At 39.1% G+C, this 21,687-nt stretch overlaps 1 protein-coding gene and 1 long non-coding RNA gene across 2 annotated transcripts in view; one reads left to right on the top strand and one right to left on the bottom strand.

The window, feature by feature from the left end:
- Positions 1-21,687, bottom strand: part of LIN9 (lin-9 DREAM MuvB core complex component) — a 111,336-nt gene that overhangs the window by 71,586 nt on the left and 18,063 nt on the right. The window contains exons 5-7 of the mRNA XM_004270977.4: positions 18,510-18,643; positions 16,912-17,037; positions 6,222-6,379 (exon numbers count right to left, since the gene is read on the bottom strand). Of these exons, the coding sequence (XP_004271025.1) occupies positions 6,222-6,379; positions 16,912-17,037; positions 18,510-18,643 (418 nt within the window). The remainder of the gene's footprint in view (positions 1-6,221; positions 6,380-16,911; positions 17,038-18,509; positions 18,644-21,687) is intronic.
- LOC125963506 (uncharacterized) lies at positions 1,724-10,564 on the top strand. The gene is made up of 2 exons (XR_007475552.1): positions 1,724-2,585; positions 8,678-10,564. It is a non-coding gene; the product is annotated as an uncharacterized LOC125963506 (long non-coding RNA).

Genomic DNA, 21,687 nt, shown 5'->3' with positions numbered 1-21,687 from the left:
AGCAGCAAAGACCCAACTCAGCCAAAATAAATAAATAAATGAATGAATAAATAAATTAATTAATAAATTAAAAAAAATAGGCAAGTGATCTAAATAGACATTTCTCCAAGGAAGACATCCAGATGGCCAACAGGCACATGAAAAGATGCTCAACACTGCTAATTATTAGAGAAATGCAAATCAAAACTATAATGAGGTATCATCTCACACGGGTCAGAATTGCCATCATCAAAAGTCTACAATAAAAAATGCTGGAGAGGGTGTGGAGAAAAGGGAACCCTCATACATTATTGGTGGGAATGTAAATTGGTGTAGCCACTATGGAAAACAGTCTGGAGGTTCCTTTAAAAACAAAAAATAGAGTTATCATATGTTCCAGCAACCCCACTCCTGGGTATATATCCAGAAAAGATGAAAACTAATTCGAAAAGATAATGCACCCCAATGTTCATAACAGCATTATTTACAATAGCCAGGACATGGAAACAACCCAAGTGCCCAGCAACAGATGATTACTTTAAGAAGATGTGAGATTTTATATATATGTATAAAACACACAGGAATATTACTCAACCATAAAAAAGAGTAAAATATTTACAACAACATGGATGGACCTAGAGAATATCATAGTAAGTGAAGTAAGTCAGAGAAAGATAAATATTATATGATATTACTTATATGTGGAATCTAAAAAGTAATACAAATGAATCTATATACCATACAGAAACAGACTCATAGACGTAGAAAACAAACTTATAGTTACCAAAAGGCAAAGGGAGGTGTGGGGGGTATAAATTAGGAGTATGGGATTAACAAAACTACACATAAAATAGATAAGCAAAAAGAATTTACTGTATAGCACAGGGAATTATATTCAATATCTTATAATAACCTATAATGGAAAATAATCTGAAAAAAATATGTATAATTAAATTACTTTCCTATACAGCTGAAACTAACACAATATTGTAAATCAACTGTACTTCAATTAAAAAAAAACCACAGTGAGATATCACCTCACATCTGTTAGACTGGCTATTATCAAAAAGGCAAGAAATAACAAGGGTCGGCAAGGACAGGAGAAAAGGAAACCCTCATACACTGTTGGTGGGAATGTAAGTTGGTGCAGCTACTATGAGAAACAGTGTGGCGATTCCCCGCCAAATTAAGACTAGAACTACCACATGATCTACCTATCCCACTTCTGTGTATTCATCCAAAGAATACAAAAACACTAATTCAAAAAGATATATGCAACCCTATGTTCATAGCAACATTATTTAGAATAGCCAAGATATGAAAACAACCTAAGTGCCTATCAATGAATGAATGGATAAAGATATGCTACACACGGGCTTCCCTGGTGGCGCAGTGGTTGAGAGTCCGCCTGCCGATGCAGGGGACACAGGTTCGTGCCCTGGTCCGGGAAGATCCCACATGCCACGGAGTGGCTGGGCCCGTGAGCCATGGTTGCTGAGCCTGCGTGTCCAGAGCCTGTGCTCCGCAACGGGAGAGGCCACAACAGTGAGCGGCCCGCATACCACAAAAAAAAAAAAAAAAAAAGATATGCCACACACACAGACGCACACACGCACTGGAATACTACTCCACGGTAAAAAAAAGAGTAGTGATTACCAGAGGGGAAGGGGTGGGACAGGGGAGGGTGAAATGGGTAAAGGGGATCAACTGTACGGTGAGAGACAGAAACTAAACTTTTGGTGGTGAGCATGCTGTAATGTAAAGAGAAGATGAAATATAACGTATACATGAAACTTATGTTATAAACCAACGTTACCTCAATAAAAGATTTTTTTAAAGTAATTCCTTTACTAGTTCTCAAAGTACGGCCCCACTCCAGCAGCATCAACACCACTTGGAAACTTCTTGAAATGCAAATTCTCAGGCCCTACCCCTGACCTTCTGAATCAGAAACTCTGGAGTGGAGGCCAGTAATCTGTCTTTTTAAAGCCCTCCAGGTGATCTGACGCACACTAAGGTTTCTGAACCTCAATATTCTAGGGATTATAATATTCACTCCTTACTTATTACACTCTACTTCAGTTAATACTGTATACTCTCACTACAAATTTAAGAAACAAACACAACAGTTCCATTTTACACATGTATTTACTATTTCTGGTGCTGTTACTCTGTAGTCAAGGTTCCATCTGGTATCATATCCCTTCAATCTGAAAAGTTCATTTGACATAGCATCTAGTGTTCTTTTCCCGTAAGAAGTCAGCTGCTGTTTGTATCACTGTTCCTCATATAATGTTGTTTTTCTAATGAATGCTTTCAAGATTTGCTCTGTATTTTTTCTGTATTGTGTCTAATTATAGGTTATGTATACACGTGGGTTATATGCCTTGGGGTTTAGAGTACTGTGGATCTGTACTTTTTTTTTTTTTAAATCGAGTTTGGGAAAGGTGGCCAAAATGGCGGAGTAGGAAGTCCTTGCGCTCACCTCTTCCCATCGGCACACCAAAATTACAATATTTACAGAGCAACTATTGATGAGAAAGACCAGAAGACAAGCAATAATGATCTTCTACAACTAAAGATGCAAAGGAACCACGACCGGACAGGTAGGAGGGGCAGAGACACAGTATAGTCAAGAACAATACCTCCACAAAGGGGAGGATAATAACAATTGTAGAGGTTCTCCCCAAGGAGCAAGGGATCTGAACCCCACGTGGGGCTCTCCAAACTGGAAGTCCTGCACTAGGACGACAAACACCAGAACACCTTCCTTTGAAGGCCAGCAGGGCTTACATTCGGGAGAGCCAGAGGGCTATGGGAAATAGACTCCATCCTTAAAGGGTGCACACAAAATCTTACAAGTTCTAGGACGCAGAGCAGAAGCAGTAATTCAAAAGGCACCTCGGTTAGACCCACCTGCTGATCTTGGAGAGCCTCCCTGAGAGGCAGGAGCCAAGTGGAGCTTACCGGGGGGAAAGAGACACTTGTGGCAGCCATTTCTGGGAGCTTGTTCAACCACGAGGACACTGGTGCTGGCAAGCGCCATTTTTTAATCCTCCCTCTAGTTTATTAGGGCTGGGACTCGGCCCCGCCCAGCAGCCTGTCTACACCAGTAATGGGACACCTCAGGCCAAGCAGCTGGCTGGGCGGGGACACAGCCCCACCCACCAGCTGGCCTGGCTGGGAGCCCCTGAGCCCATAGCCGCTTCAGGACCTGGACTTATCCACCAGAGGGCCCAGGACCGGCCACTGACACCAACGAGCCTCACTAGTCCTAGGTCCCCAGGGCCCTGCACCAGAGACCCTGGGACCTGGTTTTGCTCACAGGTGAGCCAGCATTAGCCCCAGGATCAGCCTCACCCATCACTGGGCAGGCACCAGCCACTGGGTCCTGGCCCAGCACAACAGAGACCAACGCACTAACTCAGGGAGTTCCAGGGCCCTGCAGCCAGAGACTTTGGGACTGGCTCCACCCACCAGTGAGCCGGCACTAGCCCCAGGACCCGGGCTCACCCATCAGTGGGTGGGTACCAGCCTGGGGACCCCCTGGGCCTCAGCCCTGCCCACCAGTGGGCAGACACCAGGCCTGCGGCTAGAGAACCCAGGACCCAGCTCTGCCTACAAGGGGGCCGGCACCAGCGCAGGGATCTGATCCCCTGAGCCCTGTCCCACCCACCACTGGGTGGACAGCAGCCCCAGGACCACCACAGACCTACAGCCTGCTGTGTCTGGATGCAGCCCACAGACCAGCAGGCCAGCACTAGCTCCAAGACCCACTGAGCCCTAGTCCCACCCACCAGCAGGCTAATGCCAGCTCTGGGACACCTTGGGCCCCTCAGCTAGCCGCCCCAGGAACTGCTCCTGCCCACCAGTGATGGGACACTAGCCCAGGGAATAGCGGGGGCTCTGGCCTGCCAACCAGCAGGCTGACAGCAGGCCACCAGACATATTGGGCCCCTCAGCCAGCAGCCTCAGGACCCAGCTCCACTAACCAGCAGGCTGATAACCAGCTTTGGGATATCCCAGGCCCCTACAGACAGCCATGCCAGGAACTAGCGCACCCACCAGCACTAGATCTGGGACCCCAGCCTGCAACCACACACCCCGAGCCCAGCTCCACCCACCAGTGGGCCAGTACTAGTCCCAGGAACGCCCCACTCACTCCTGCAGCCGGCCACCTTGTGCCCCAGCCCACAGACGGAAGCCTTCCACGAGGCAGGGCCTAGCAACCAACCTGAAGGAGGGCCAGCCACACCTATCAGACTGCCCACAGTAGTCAGGCCACCACAACAGAAGGACCCAGGCAGCCCACACAGGGGGCACCCCTAGAGCACATAGCTCTGGTGACCAGAGGGGAGTGCGCTGCTGGGAAGCACAGGAGGTCTCCCACAAGAGGCCACTTCTCCAAGGTCGGCAAATGTAATGGATGCAAGTCAAATCATTATCACCTACACTTTACAGTGTGTATGTCAACTATATCTCGAAAAAACTGAAAGAAAAAATCAAGTCTTTTTCTTCCCACATGCCATTGTGCCTTTCTTCTCCTTTTAAGAACACTAATTACATGTATGTTATTTGCATAATATTGTCCCACAGGTCTCTGAGGCTCTATTAATGTTTTTTCCATTTTTTCCTCCATGCTTTCACAATGGATCATTTATACTGATTTATTCTGAAGTTCACTTACCCTTGGTTTTGCTGTTTCCAATATGCTTTTAAGCCCATTCAGAATTTTTCTTTTCAGACACTACTTTTCAATTTTAAATGTGTTTTATCTAAGTAATTTCCATCTATCTACTGTGATATCCCCATTAATTATGACCATATTTACATTTAAGTTCTTGAACATGTTTTATAACAGATATTTTGAAACTAATTCCAGTATCTGAGTCATCCCAGCATCTATTTTCTATTGATTGCTTTTGGTCTTTACTACAGAACCTGTTTTTATGTTTCTTCATAGGTTTAATAATTTTTTATTGTATGCTGACACCTCCTCTAAACCAAAGAGAAACCTTCAAAAGCTCTAGTAGTTGATTCCTACAAACTTTTCTCATATCTTGACATATCCAGTCCCACCTATTCTGCATTGTGACATGAGTACCTACTTACTGACACTGTAAAATTTTCAGTCTTATCAAATAATACTGCCAATCCTTAAATGCTGTAGCACTTAATTTTTAAGGATTTCCTAATTGGGTCTACGTGTCACTCTATTCACGCCAGCATTTCTCTGATTAGTAGTTATATTGTAGACTTTGTACTTATTTATATGGGGTTTTTAGAACTAATATATTTTTTCAGGAATGCTATCTCTCCCTCACTCTATCTCCACCCCCACTCCCAGACTAATTTTGTAAAGAGAGAGACCATATATATCATCTGTAACTTCTATACATGGTAGGTTATGACTAAATGCATTCTTCTCTTTTCCAAATGCATTTTATATGCATGATACAGTCTCTTCCTTATTATCTACCTTTCCTTTCATTACCCATTTTTACAATATAATGGAAACATGTACCACTTTTATATCCAGAAAATAATAATATAAATATGTAATTCAATGTTCCCTTTCCTCCAGAAAGTATTCTGATTAATCCAACCATTTTTCAAACTCTTCCAGTACTATTACTACCCTACCTACCCACTTAACACCTTGTCATTTCTTGTATTATATAAATTGTAATTTTAGATCACCAAATTATTAAGGATTAACTTAAACTTGAGGTTTTGGTGGTAATTTCCCTCAGTGTTGTAACTGGAGTGAACACATAGAATCACCACCTACAAATTGACAGAATTTACATCTTTACAAAACTACCTACTGAATAATTTAGTTTTATTCAGTCATTAGAAATGGAGTACTTCTAAACTCAAAGATCACAAGAACAATGGTGTTTGTGAACCAACCAGGTAAAAATGGTTAGAAAAGAAAATCAATGAGTGGAAGCAAAGACAGAATTCAAAATGTTTAAAATTTAAACATTATACTTATTTTAAATTTCATCTTTGTGGCAGTTTGCTTTAGTTTATGTTGTGGCAGACATTGCTTTGAAAAGGTACACTTTTATCCAATTTCTTTAAAAAACAGACTTCACAGATTAAGAAACAGTAACCTCTACAGAATATTGCTATAGAATTATAGTTTAAGCTTTCTAATATAAAAGCCATTTGTCTAATAAACGTTATCTTGGTGAAAAACTGCAAGTCAAAATAGTAATAAGCTTATCTTCACCTACCTGTAACTTTGGTTCCAATAACCAGGGGCAAAGGAATTTCGTCTGGGAGATCCTTGAACTGTGAAACATCCGCAACTTTCCTTTGCTGTAAGAGCCTTATTTTCTGCCGTTTCTGTTTTAATGCTGATCTCTCTTCCTCAAAAAATGCAGAAGAACATCTAGAATAAATTATAAAAATCATATAAACTGATAACTGTCCTATATAAAAACTTCAAGTCAGACCATTCACCTCACTACTCCCTTTATTCTTCTCATTCTTTTAAGTACTATATTTAAAAATGGGTTCTTAGCAATAATAATTTTCTCTTCAAAGTAAATTACCTTTATATCTTTTTAAGAACAGGACCTTGCAAAACTGAAAGATACATAAGCAAGTCTAGATTATTCCTTCCTCAAAGGAGGAGGATTTGTTCACCATCCTTTGACAAAACTGCACCTGGATCCCAGGTCTCCTCTTAAGAACAATGTTCAGTTTCAATACTCTATTCAAAAGAACATGATATTTTCCCTGTGACCCAGTGAACCTATCTGTACAGGAATTAAAGATGAGACTTGCCACCGTGTAAACTTTTAATCATATTTCCTGTCTTGAAGTATGAATACTGAATATACTCTTACCTTTAGGGCCTGTCATATTTCTATTTTCAAATTCTAGGATGAACCAAAGGTATTTAAACAAAGCTTTCAGGCCATGAAATATACATCCATGTCACTACAGTCAAGATAATGAACATACAAAGACATTAATCAGCCCCCTAAAGTTTCCTTGTGCCACTTTACTATCCTTCCTTTGCTTCCTCTCATTTCTATACTCCTACTTCTCAAGCAATCACTAAGTTGCTTTCTGTATTAAGTTTATATCTTCTAAAGTTTTATATAAATGGAATCATCTAGTATATACTCTTTCTTCAGGCTTCTTTCATTAAGCATAATTATTCTAAGATTTGTCCATATTGGTGTATGTATCAGTGGTTCATTTCTTTTTATTGTGACACATCCTATTCTATGGATATAGCACCATTTGTTTATCCATTCACCTGTTAGTGGACTTATGGGTTATTTCCAGGTTTTGGCTATTACGACAAAGTTGATATGATCATCTGTGTGTGGGCTTCTGTACAAACATATGCTTTCATTTCTCTTGATTAAAGTAGTGGAAGGGCTGTGTCATATGGTCAATGTGTGTTTAACACTTTAAGAAATCAAAGAATCCAAATATCACCAAAGAAGATATACAATTAGCAAATAAGCATATGAAAAGATGCTCCACACTATATGCCACCAGGGAAATGCAAATTAAATGAGATATCACTACACACTTATTAAATTGCTAAAATCTGGAACACGGACAACTTCAAATGCTGGTGAGGATGTGGAACAACAGGAATTCATTCATTTCTAGTGGAATGCAAAATGGAAGACAGTTTGGTAGTTTCTTACAAAACTAAATATACTCTTACCATAAAATCCAACAATCATGCTCCTTGGTTTTTACTCAAATGAGTTGAAAACTTACATCCACACAAAAATCTGCATAGATGTTTACAGAATCTTTATTCATAATTGCTAAAACTTGGAATCAACTAATCTTCAGTAGGTAAATGAATAAACAAACTGGTACATCCAGAGAATGGAGTATTATTCAGTACCAAAAAGAATGAGCTATCAAATCATGAAAAGACATGGAGGAACCTGAATGCATATTACCAAGTGAAAGAAGCCAATCTGAAAAGGTTACATTCTGTGTGATCCCAATACATGACATTCTGGAAAATGCAAAGCTATGAAGACAATAAAAATATCAGTGGTTGCCAGCAGTTGTGGGGATGCGGAGAGGGGTGAATTGGTAGAACACAGAGGATTTTTAGGGCAATGAAAATACTCTGTAAAATATAATAATGATAGATATATGTCACTAAACATTTGTCAAAACCCACAGAAGGTATAATACCAAGAGTGAACTCTAATGGAAACTATGGACTTTGGGTGGTTATGATGTGTTGGTGCAGGCTCATCAGCTGTCACAAATGTACCACTCTGATGGAGGACACTGATAGTGGAGGAGGCTATGTATGTGGGCGGCGGGGGGGGGCAGTAAACCGGAAATCTCTGTATCTTCCTCTCAATTTTGTTGTAAACCTAAAACGACTCTTAAAAAATTAAGTCTTTTAAAAAAGAAAGAAAGGAACTGCCAAACAGTTTTTTCAAAGTGGTTATACAATTTTATATTCCCATCAGCGGTGTACAGGAGTTCAAGTTTCCCCATAGCCTCACCAACACGTGGTAGGCTTGGTCTAGTAAATTTTCAACACTGGTTTTAATTGGCGTTTTTCTAATGACTAATTATGTTGAATATCCTCTCATTGGTTTATCTGATATTCTTATATCATTGGTGAATCATCTGTTCAAATCGTTTGCCAATTTGTTAAATGGGCTGTTTGATTTTTTTTTTTCAGCTGTGCCGTGCAGCATGAGGATTCTAGTTCCCCAACCAGGGATCAAACCCGTGCCCCCTGCAGTGGAAGCATGGAGCCCTAATCACTGGACCACCAGGGAATTCCCGTTTCTTTTTTTTTTTGGCAGTACGCCGGCCTCTCACTGTTGTGGCCTCTCCCATTGCAGAGCACAGGCTCCGGACGCGCAGGCTCAGAGGCCACGGCTCATGGGCCCAGCCACTCCACGGCATGTGGGATCTTCCTGGACCGGGGCATGAACCCGTGTCACCTGCATCAGCAGGCGGACTCTCAACCACTGCGCCACCAGGGAAGCCCCCGTTTGATTCTTAATACTGAATTTTCAGAGTTCTTCATACATTCTGGATATAATATACACTTTCAGCAATCAAATTTTATTTAAATAGTATTTTTGCATAGTTAATACATTCATAGGCTTCTAATTTAAAAGGTTCAAAAGGCACTGAAAACTCTAATACCTCTGTCCCTCGGTTTCCTGTCTTCCAGAGGATCATGACTGTAAGTTTTCTACATGTCCTTCATTGATACTTTAGGAATACACAAGCAAAAACTGCTTATGTTCCTTTCTTATTTTCCCCAAATAGCTACAATATGCTCTGTTGTGTATTTTGCTTTCTTAAAGTATCTTAGCAATCACTTCTATATCAGTACATTAGAAAACTCCTCTGTTTTTTGGTGGGTTTTTTTGGCCACACCACACAGCATGCGGGATGCTGGTTCCCCGACTAGGGATTGAACCTGCGACCGCTGCAATGGAAGTGCAGGGTCTTAACCCCTGGACCTCCAGGGAAGTCCAACTTCCTCTGATTTTAAGTTAAATGATTTCAGAGTTTTCTACTATTTTGAGGTACCATACTTTAATTAATCATTCCTCTATTTATGGACACTTAGGTTTTTGCCAATCTTTTGCTTCTACAAATACTACTGTACGTGTCATTTTACCCATGTACAAGTATTTCTGTGATCTAAATTCGCAAAAGTACTAGGTTACAGGGTATGGAAATTTGAAAATTTGACAGATATTACCAAATTGCCCTCCACAGAGGTTATATAAATTTAATCTCTCACCACCAATAGTGACTTTTTCACCACACCATTGCCAAACCCAACATATTAAAACTTTATGAACTCCATTGATCTGATAGTTAAAAACAGTATTCTGATTTTATATTTGATTTTATATTTCTCACTATGAGTAAGATTGAACTGTTTTCATCTGTTCAGAAGAGCCATTTCTTTTTCCTTTCTTATGTACTGTCATATAAACAGACACTTTTATTATAGGTTATTTGACTTTTTTTAATTGATTCATACATAGTTCTTCATATATTTGGAAATTAGTCCTTTGTTGTAAGAATTATAAATATTTCTGTTATTGTCTTTTGACTTTGTTTATGGATTTTCTGTAGGGGGGCAATGCAAAATGTTTTCATTTTTATGAAGTCAAATTTATCGATATTTTCTTTTATGGTTGCTAGCTTTGGGGCCTGTTAGAAAGATCTTCTCCAATTCAAGATTAAGCAAAACTCTCCTACAGGTTCCCCTAGTGGTTTTACTGTTTCATTTTAAAAATGTGAATCTCTGATCCTTTTCAAATGTTTCCTGGTATAAAGTATGAGATATGAAACCAACTTGTGTTTTCTTAGATTGCTTCAGAGTGGTCTCAGTATCCATTAAATAAGTAATTTAACCCCTCTCTCCCTATGTGCTTGAGATGCAACCACTGTTATCATGTATTAAATTCCTATAGACATCTTTGATTCTATCTGGACTTTCTCTCTCTTTTTTTTTTTAGTTTTAATTTTATTGGAGTATAGTTGATTTACAATGTGGTGTTAGTTTCATGGGCTTTCTCTCCTTTTTTTTTTTCCTCTCCTTTTTAATTCATCTTTCTATGCATGTACCACTACAACACCATTTTGATTATGATCACATTATATCTATTTTCATAGGTGATAATACATACTACATATGTATGTATGATACTACATAGTCTCCCTTTATTACCTTGCTTCTTCAGAATTTTCCTGGATCTTCCTGCTTGATTTCTCTTCTTATATGTGAATTTTAGAATTAATTGATCTAGTTTAAAGTTAAAAAAAAAGGGGGGGGGGCTACTGATATTTTTATTGGGACTGATTTTAGAATGCTGAGTATCCTAATCCAAGATCATCTATGTCTTCCCATTTCCTCATTTGTATCCTGCACATTTCCTGTTAAGCTCCTTCTTGGTATTTTACTTTACTTTTTCTTTAGGATATTTGGAAAAGTACATTGTATCAATAATTTGTAGTGTACCTCAACTTCCTCAGAGAAAAGAAAAACTATAAACTTTTGTTGAAAATAAAGACTTCATTTCAACTATTAATTTACCTTGATGAAGTAAAGGACTATAAAATTCAACAATGTTATGGTAACATAAGAAAGGATAAATTAATAAGAGAAATATTATGATTTTATGAAATATATTTTATGAAATATTAGACATATTATGACAAACTGCAGAATTATAACTAAACAATAAAATAAGGTGTGACTAATATCTCATTCTGACAATAATCAGAAACAGTGTGGCTTAATTTACTCAAACATGTAAAGTCACAGCAAAAAGCCCCCAAATGGCCTAAAGTAATTAACAAAGACCATAAATTACCTGTATGAAACACACTAACGTATCACATTTTGATTTGTTCTTATAAATGAGGGAGATATTTAAAACATCAGCAGCAATGTCATCTTTCCATACAATGGGATAAAATAAAATATTACCAGTTCAATGAAAAGTTCTCCTTGAATTTCATTACTATCTACAGAAATCAGGAAAACTAAATTCCATACCTACTTGTCCAAGTCACTTTATAATTCCAAGTCTTCTCTGAATTTCCCCACAAACTGAAAAAGTCTTACACATGCTTTTACTAGGCAGACAGACATGAGACTAATGATGTAGTATATTGCAAAATTTCTCTCAAAAGTAATATAAGGTTTTCTGATGTGTTAAGAAAGCAAGATAACACTAGAAAAGGAAAAGCAGTTTAACACGAAAAGTAATTCTCAGGAAGTAACATATTGGATACATTCACTTGATTTGTTTCTACATAGAGTAAAACATGCATTTGTGGAAAGGCTCTTGAGGTGATAAAAAGAGTTTTACAAAAGGTAATAACAATGTATGCGGGGAGAGAGGGGGAAGATGGCAGAAGGGTAAGACGCAGAGATCACCTTCCTCCCCAAAGATACATCAGAAATACATCTACATGTGGAATAACTCCTACAGAACACCTACTGAACGCTGGCAGAAGACCTCAGACCTCCCAAAAGGCAAGAAACTCCCCCACGAACCTGGGTAGGACAAAAGAAAAAAGAATAAACAGAGACAAAAGAATAGGGACGGGACCTGCACCAGTGGGAGGGAGCCGTGAAGAAGGAAAGGTTTCCACACACTAGAAGCCCCTTTGCGGGTGGAGACTGCGGGTGGCGGAGGAAGGGAGCTCCGGGGCCGCAGAGGAGAGCGCAGCCACAGGGGTGCGGAGGTCAAAGCGGAGAGATTCCCGCACAGAGGATCGGTGCCGACCAGCACTCACCAGCCCGAGAGGCTTGTCTGCTCACCCGCCGGGGCAGGCGGGGCTGGGAGCTGAGGCTCGGGCTTCGGTAGGAGCCCAGGTAGAGGACTGGCTGCGTGAACACAGCCTGAAGGGGCTAGTGCGCCACGGCTAGCCGGGAGGGAGTCCGGGAATGGAGCTGCCAAAGAGGCAAGAGACTTTTTCTTCCCTCTTTGTTTCCTGGTGCGCGAGGAGAGGGGATTAAGAGCGCTGCTTAAAGGAGTTCCAGACACGGGCGCGAGCCGCGGCTAACAGCGCGGACCCCAGAGACGGGCATGAGACGCTAAGGCTGCTGCTGCCGCCACCAAGAAGCCTGTGTGCGAGCACAGGTCACTATCCACACCTCCCGTCCGGGGAGCCTGTGCAGCCCACCTCTGCCAGGGTCCCGGAATCCAGGGACAAGTTCCCCGGGAGAACGCACGGTGCGCCTCAGGCTGGTGCAACGTCACGCTGGCCTCTGCCGCCGCAGGCTCGTCCCGCACCCCGTACCCCTCCCTGCCTGCAGCCTGAGTGAGCCAGAGCCCCCGAATCAGCGGCTCCTTTAACCCCGTCCTGTCTGAGCAAAGAACAGACGCCCTCCGGCGACCTACATGCAGAGGCGGGGCCAAATCCAAAGCTGAGCCCCGGGAGCTGTGCGAACAAAGAAGAGAAAGGGAAATCCCTCCCAGCAGCCTCAGGAGGAACACATTAAATCTCCACAGTCAACTTGATGTACCCTGCATCTGTGGAATACCTGAATAGACAACCAATCATAACAAATTGAGGGGGTGGACTTTGAGAGCAAGATTTATTATTTTTTCCCCTTTTCCTCTTTTTGTGAGTGTGTATGCTTCTGTGTGAGATTCTGTCTGTATAGCTTTGCTTTCACCATTTGTCCTAGGGTTCTATCCGCCCGTTTTGGTTTTTTTTTTACTTAAAAAAATTTTTTTTCTTAATAATTTTTTATTTTAATAACTTTATTTTATTTTACCTTACTTTATTTTCTTTTAACCTCTTTCTTTCTACTTTTTCTCCCTTTTATTCTGTGCCGTGTGGATGAAAGGCTCTTGGTGCTGCAGCCAGAAGTCAGTGCTGTGCCTATGAGGTGGGAGAGCCAACTTCAGGACACTGGTCCACAAGAGACCTCCCAGCTCCACGTAATATCAAACAGCAAAAATCTCCCAGAGATCTCCATCTCAACACCAACACCTAGCTACACTCAACGACCAGCAAGCTACAGTGCTGGACATCCTATGCCAAACAACTAGCAAGACAGGAACACAACTCCACCCATTAGCAGAGAGGCTGCCTAAAATCATACTAAGTCCACAGACACCCCAAAACACACCACCAGACGTGGACATGCCCACCAGAAAGACAAGATCCAGCCTCATCCACCAGAACACAGGCACTAGTCCCCTCCACCAGGAAGCCTACACAACCCACTGAACCAACTTTAGCCAGTGGGGACAGACACCAAAAACAACGGGAACTACGAACCTGCAGCCTGCAAAAAGGAGACCCCAAACACAGTAAGATAAGCAAAATGAGAAGACAGAAAAACACACAGCAGATGAAGGAGCAAGATAAAAACCCACCAGACCTAACAAATGAAGAGGAAATAGGTAGTCTACCTGAAAAAGAATTCAGAATAATGATAGTAAAGATGATCTAAAATCTTGGAAATAGAATAGAGAAAATGCAAGAAACATTTAACAAGGCCCTAGAAGAACTAAAGATGAAACAAGCAACGATGAACAACACAATAAATGAAGTTAAAAATACTCTAGAAGGGATCAATAGCAGAATAACTGAGGCAGAAGAACGGATAAGTGACCTGGAAGATAAAATAGTGGAAATAACTACTGCAGATCAGAATAAAGAAAAAAGAATGAAAAGAACTGAGGACAGTCTCAGACACCTCTGGGACAACATTAAATGCACCAACATTCGAATTATAGGAGTTCCAGAAGAAGAAAAGAAAAAGAAAGGGACTGAGAAAATATTTGAAGAGATTATAGTTGAAAACTTCCCTAATATGGGAAAGGAAATAGTTAATCAAGTCCAGGAAGCACAGAGAGTCCCATACAGGATAAATCCAAGGAGAAACATGCCAAGACACATATTAATCAAACTGTCAAAAATTAAATACAAAGAAAACATTAAAAGCAGCAAGGGAAAAACAACAAATGACACACAAGGGAATCCCCATAAGGTTAACAGCTGATCTTTCAGCAGAAACTCTGCAAGCCAGAAGGGACTGGCAGAACATATTTAAAGTGATGAAGGAGAAAAACCTACAACCAAGATTACTCTACCCAGCAAGGATCTCATTCAGATTTGATGGAGAAATTAAAACCTTTACAGACAAGCAAAAGCTGAGAGAGTTCAGTACCACCAAACCAGCTTTACAACAAATGCTAAAGGATCTTCTCTAGGCAAGAAACACAAGTTAAGGAAAAGACCTATAATAACAAACCCAGAACAATTAAGAAAATGGGAATAGGAACATACATATTGATAATTACCTTAAATGTAAATGGATTAAATGCTCACACCAAAAGACACAGACTGGCTGAATGGATACAAAAACAAGACCCATATATATGCTGTCTACAAGAGACCCACTTCAGACCTAGAGACACAGACTGAAAGTGAGGGGATGGAAAAAGATATTCCATGCAAATAGAAACCAAAAGAAAGCTGGAGTAGCAATTCTCATATCAGACAAAACAGACTTTAAAATAAAGACTAGGGCTTCCCTGGTGGCGCAGTGGTTGGGAGTCCGCCTGCCGATGCAGGGGACACATGTTCATGCCCTGGTCTGGAGGATCCCACATGCCGCGGAGCGGCTGGGCCTGTGAGCCATGGCCGCTGGGCCTGCACGTCTGGAGCCTGTGCTCCACAACGGGAGAGGCCACAATGTGAGAGGCCCGCGTACCGAAAAACATAATAATAATAAATAAAATAAAGACTATTAGAAGAGACAAAGAAGGACACTACATAATGATCAAGGGATTGATCCAAGAAAAAGATTTAACAATTGTAAATATTTATGCAACTAACATAGGAGCACCTCAATACATTAGGCAAATACTAACAGCCATAAAAGGGGAAATCGACAGTAACACATTCATAGTAGGGGACTTTAATACCCCACTTTCACCAATGGACAGATCATCCAAAATGAAAATAAATAAGGAAACACAAGCTTTAAATGATACATTAAACAAGATGGACTTAATTGATATTTATAGGACATTCCATCCAAAAACAACAGAATACACATTTTTGTCAAGTGCTCATGGAACATTCTCCAGGATAGATCATATCTTGGGTCACAAATCAAGCCTTGGTAAATTTAAGAAAGTTGAAATTGTATCAAGTATCTTTTCTGACCACAACGCTATCAGACTAGATATCAATTACAGGAAAAGATCTGTAAAAAATACAAACACATGGAGGCTAAACAATACACTACTTAATAACGAAGTGATCACTGAAGAAATCAAAGAGGAAATCAAAAAATACCTAGAAACAAATGACAATGGAGACATGACATGGGATGCAGCAAAAGCAGTTCTAAGCGGAAGTTTATAGCAATACAATACTACCTTAAGAAACAGGAAACATCTCAAATTAACAACCTAACCTAACAACCTAACCTTGCACCTAAAGAAACGAAATTGAGCTATTTGTAAGGAGGTGGATGGACCTAGAGTCTGTCATACAGAGTGAAGTAAGTCAGAAAGAGAAAGACAAATACCGTATGCTGACACATATATATGGAACTTAAGAAAAAAAAATGTCATGAAGAACCTAGGGGTAAGACAGGAATGAAGACACAGACCTACCAGAGAATGGACTTGAGGATATGGGGAGGGGCAAGGGTAAGCTGTGACAAAGTGAGAGAGTGGCATGGACATATATACACTACCAAACGTAAAACAGATAGCTAGTGGGAAGCAGCCGCATAGCACAGGGAGATCAGCTCGGTGCTTTGTGACCACCTAGAGGGTTGGGATGGGGAGGGTGGAAGGGAGGGAGACGCAAGAGGGAAGAGATATGGGAACATATGTATATGTATAACTGATTCACTTTGTTATAAAGCAGAAACTAACACACCATTGTAAAGCAATTATACTCCAATAAAGATGTTAAAAAAAAAAGATTGTACTATGAAATAGCATGTTTCTAGAAATTATAAAACGTATTTATGTTTGTCACACCACAAAATGTTAATAAAGTTCACAATTGTTTAATTCTTTGTTTTCACTAAAAAATTAAAATTTCAAAGGATAAAAAAAACAATGTATGCATAACCTTATAGCTTCATTAAATGATTTTTAGTGCATTCTTAAATATTTTTTGGAACATAGTGGAGCATAGATAATATAACAAAATTATGTTCAAAGCCTGTGACCTAAACAAAAATGAAATTGTGCATTTAATTATAAGATACGTAAGTATAAAAAGCACCTACATTAATGTTGGTCAGTAGGATATATTTAACATATAACTATTCTGGGAAGTTGTGTTTTGGTACTAGTCCTTTTGAAGATGAAAAAGTCAATATGGTAATAATACTACCAACTAATTTATTAATTTTATTTTAAATAAAAACATTATTTTTACCTCCGTGGTTTCCCCATAAGCCGCCTGATTTTTCCCCATTCTACTCTTGTTAACTTTCTTGTTTTCAAATTAGGAAAAGATTCCTTTAGACAAACACAGAAGTCATTGTCGCCTTCAAAAAGTGGTCTGTAAAACAGAAATGGTATTTTAATAGTTAATATACAATGTGTTACTTAAGAGCCATAAAATTCAAAATATGCATTCCAATTTTCAACATATTAATCACAAGATGCCAAACTTTCACCTCTACCCAAAACAGGCACAAATTCCAAATGTTAAAATTAAACTAGATCCTTTGCATTTATGAAACAAATAATGTGTAAAAGTTACTCAAGAAATACTGTCTGTGCTTGAGACTCCAAGAGACACTGATTTTTGTTAAAAATCTCCTATAGGAGTCTATCCTTCCAGAGGTTATCTTGGCATTATCATTATATCTGGTGAGGATAAACAATGTTAGCTACAAAGTATCTTTGTCCCAAAAGTAATATCATCACCAGGGAGTTCTCTTTGAGAGTAAATTCGTTTTAGAAAACTGGGGGACTCCAGAGGGTTAGATTAGTTCTTGGGAAATCGAGGACTCGGATCATACTAGGACACCCTGAGAGCTGTCTTAAGCCCATGAAAAAATTTGTGGACAAAAATAAAACAATTTTATTCATGAGTTTGGGAAACCAGGAACCAGTCTCAGCAATGACACATGAAATGTCTTGGGCTTAAATATGAATGTTCATGAGATTCACAAGGTTCAGAGTACGCAACTGGTGAAAGCAGAGAAAGGAAATAAAGATAAGCAGTCAGCAAAGCAAGCACCACTGACTGGCATGGATTAGATAAGATTAGATTGTGGTGGATGAGAAATCAGAATTTTTCCTCAATAAATTCTGTTGTTGAATAATTGGATTTCACCCAAACCTCTATGTTCTACTTAAACATTTACATATAACTAAAATGCATGAATATCATCCCCCAAATAGAAAGACTCATTAAAATCTTCCTGAATCACTTTTACCATTAATAACTGTTTCTCTACTATTATACTAGCATTTAAAATCTCGAGATTTATAAAACAAGTTCCATTCACTGCAAATAATGGTGCTTTGTTTTTAGGGTATCTCCACTCCACAGTCTTTGTAAATTATAATATGGAGATTATACTTTCATTTTCATATAACAACTTCTTCCCCAAAAGGGGTAGGAGGGAAGAAAACTATGAAAAATGGAAATGGATCAAACTAGAATGAGGAATAGAAAAAGAAATTCAGGAAAAAAATAGAATCAAAATAGACCTCTAGAAAAGGTTGAGGCTTTGAAAGATTTTTTTTTTTTGTGGTACGCGGGCCTCTAACTGCTGTGGTCTCTCCCGTTGCGGAGCACAGGCTCCGGACGCGCAGGCTCAGCAGCCATGGCTCACGGGCCCAGCCACTCCGCAGCATGTGGGATCCTCCCAGACCGGGGCATGAACCCATGTCCCCTGCATCGGCAGGCGGACTCTCAACCACTGCGCCACCAGGGAAGCCCAGGTTGAGGCTTTTAACATTTGAAAATCTTAAACTTCTGGTTCAAATGATACTTGTGATATGAGCCATGATACATACTTATCTATATTTGAGTAGAACCACTCATATATGCACCACTTATGTGCTTTGGGAAGCTTGAGTAAGTTACGTAATCGAAAACCAATCTTCTGTGAGGCCTTCTTATCTGGTGTTGACATTGTTGCTGTAAATTTCTGTACAATAAAAAAAAGAGATTAATTACAGTTCCATTAAGTAAAAATGAACATCTATAACAGTGAATACATTTGTAAAAAGCCAGATTATGGTAGGTACTCAAAAAGATTCAACAATATACAAAATGAAAATTTTTGTTATTATTTAACAAATATACATTCTGATTATTTCTTACAAAGTTAAAGCCTCCAATTTCATAACATATTTTGACAAGGAGGGTGAAATATTTGCCCCCGCCATGTTTGCACTACAGTGTAATTTCAATTTAGGTATGTAGGAAGAAGATACTTTTGAAAAATATTTCTAGAGTTCTAGGTCCAGAAAAGACAAGTAAGGACTCTGACACTATTGTGAGAGACAGAGTGAGAGCGAGAGAAAGAACCTGAAGAAAATATCACTCATTTGTATGAACTTTAAAAATGTCTAGAAAGATGTTCTGTACTCATGGATTGGAAGACTATTGTTAAAATGTCCATAATACCCAAAGCAATCTACAGATTCAATGCAATCCCTATTAAAATTTCAATGGCATTTTTCACAGAAATAGAACAAGCAATACTAAAACTGTTATGAAACTACAAAAAAACCTGAATAGCCAAAGTAATCTTGAGAAAAAAGAACAAAGATGGAGGCATCACGCACCCTGATTATAAACTATATTACAAAGCTACAGTAATCAAAACATGATGGAACTAGCATAAAAACAGACACATTAGGGTTTCCCTGGTGGTGCAGTGGTTGAGAGTCCGCCTGCCGATGCAGGGGACATGGGTTTGTGCCCCAGTCGGGGAAGATCCCACATGCCGAGGAGCGGCTGGGCCCGTGAGCCATGGCCGCTGAGCCTGCACGTCCGGAGCCTGTGCTCCGCAACGGGAGAGGCCACAACAGTGAGAGGCCCATGTATCACAAAAAAACAAACAAACAAAAAAAACAGACACACTAGAGCAATGGAACAGAATTGAGCCCAGAAATAAATGCATGCATATATGGTTAACTGATATTTGACAAGGTAACCAAGAATACTCAATGAGGAAAAGACAGTCTCTTCGACAAATGGTGTTGGGAAATGGTTTTCATGTGCAAAAGAATAAAACTGGCTTCCTGTTTTACACCACTCATAAAACTTAACTCAAAATGGATTAAAGCTGTAAATGTAAGACCTGAAACCATAAAATTCCTAGAAGAAAACATAGGGAAAAGTCTCCTTGACACTGTTCTTGGCAATGATTTTTTGGGGATGATACCAAAAGCAAAGGTAACAGAAGCAACAATCAACAAGTGGGACTACATCAAACTAAAAAGCTTCTGCATCGCAAAAGAAACAAAATGAAAAGGCAGCCTACAGAATGAGACAAAATGTTTGCAAATCATATATCTGATAAGAAATTAATACCCGAAGTATGTAAGAAACTCATAGAACTCAACAACAAAAAGACAACCTGATTAAAAAATGGGCAGAGACGCTGAAAGACATTTTTCCAAAGAAGACACAAATGGCTAACAGGTACATGAAAAGGTGCTCAACATCACTAATCATCAGACAAATGCCACAGTGAGATATAACCTCATACCTGTTAGAATGGCTATTATCAAAAAGGCAAGAAATAACAAGTGTTGGAGAGCATGTGGAGAAAAGAGAACCCTGTGAACTGTTGCTGGAAATGTATATCGGTGCAGCCAGTATGCAAAACAGTATGGAGGTTCCTCAAAAAATTAAAAACAGAAGTACCACATAATCCAGCAATTCTAACTCTGGATGTTTATCCAAAGGAAATGAACTATCTCCAAAAGATACATGCAGCCCCATGTTTGTTGCAGTATTATTTACAATAGCCAAGACATGGAAACAACCTATGCATCCACTGACGAATGAAGAAAATGTGGTGTATAAATAAATATATATAAAATATTATTCAGCCATAAAAAAGAAGGAAATCTTGCCATTTGTGACAACATGGATAGGCCTTGAGGACATTATGCTAAGTGAAATAAGTCAGACAGAGAAAGACAAACACCATATAATTTTACTTATATGTGTGACCTAAAAAAAAATTACCTCCCTCCCCACAAAAAACCCAACTCAGTAGATACAGAGAACAGACTGGTGGTTGCCAAAGACAGGGGTAGGGGGGCAAATGAAATGGATAAAGAAAGGTCAAAAGATACAAACTTCCAGTTGTAAAATAAATAAGTCATGAGGATGTAATGTACAGAATGGTGACTATACCATACTGTATACCTGAAAGTTGCTAAGAGAATAAATTTTTAAAGTTCTCATTACAAGAAAAATATTTTTGTAACTATGGTAATGGACGTTAACTACAGTGGACTTACTATGATGATCATTTCACAATATATACAAACACTGAAATCATCATGTATACCTTAATATAATGTTGTCAATTACATTTCATTTTTTAAAAAGCTTAAAAAACACCATCAGAACATCAAAAGAATACAACACAACCAAGTGGAATTCATTCATGTCAAGAATACAAGGATGGGTCAGTATTAGAAAACTATTAATGTAATCTGTCATTATTAATAAATCAAACAATAAAAGTCATATGATCACCTCCACTGATGCTAAAAACACTTGATAAAATTCAATATCCATTAAAAAAAAACACTTAATGGAATATAAAAGTAGACAAAATGACTAAAAAAACATGATATACCAGAAGTTAAATGATACAACTAAAGTAGTACTTGAAGGGAAATTTAATTCATTGGGTAAATGCTTATATTAGAAAAAAGGAAAAATTTCAAATAAATAACTTATCCTTCCACCTTAAGAAACTAGAGAAAGAAGAAAACTCAAAGCAAGCAGAGGAAGAAAATAATAAAAGTTAGAGCATAAATAAAGAAAAAATAGAAAACCAATAGAGAAAAATCAATAAAACCAAAAGTTCCTTGAAAAAAATCAACAAAATTGACAAACCTTTAGCAATACTGACCAAGAAAATAAAAATAGATGAACACTTTCTTAACCTTCAAAACACATTTCTCCCCATTCCAATCGAAAGGTCAGTATTGGACTTCC

The sequence above is a fragment of the Orcinus orca genome, chromosome 1 (genome assembly GCF_937001465.1).
Source record: "Orcinus orca chromosome 1, mOrcOrc1.1, whole genome shotgun sequence".
In the NCBI taxonomy this organism is placed as follows: domain Eukaryota; kingdom Metazoa; phylum Chordata; class Mammalia; order Artiodactyla; family Delphinidae; genus Orcinus; species Orcinus orca.
This window is presented reverse-complemented; position numbering and strand designations above follow the sequence as displayed.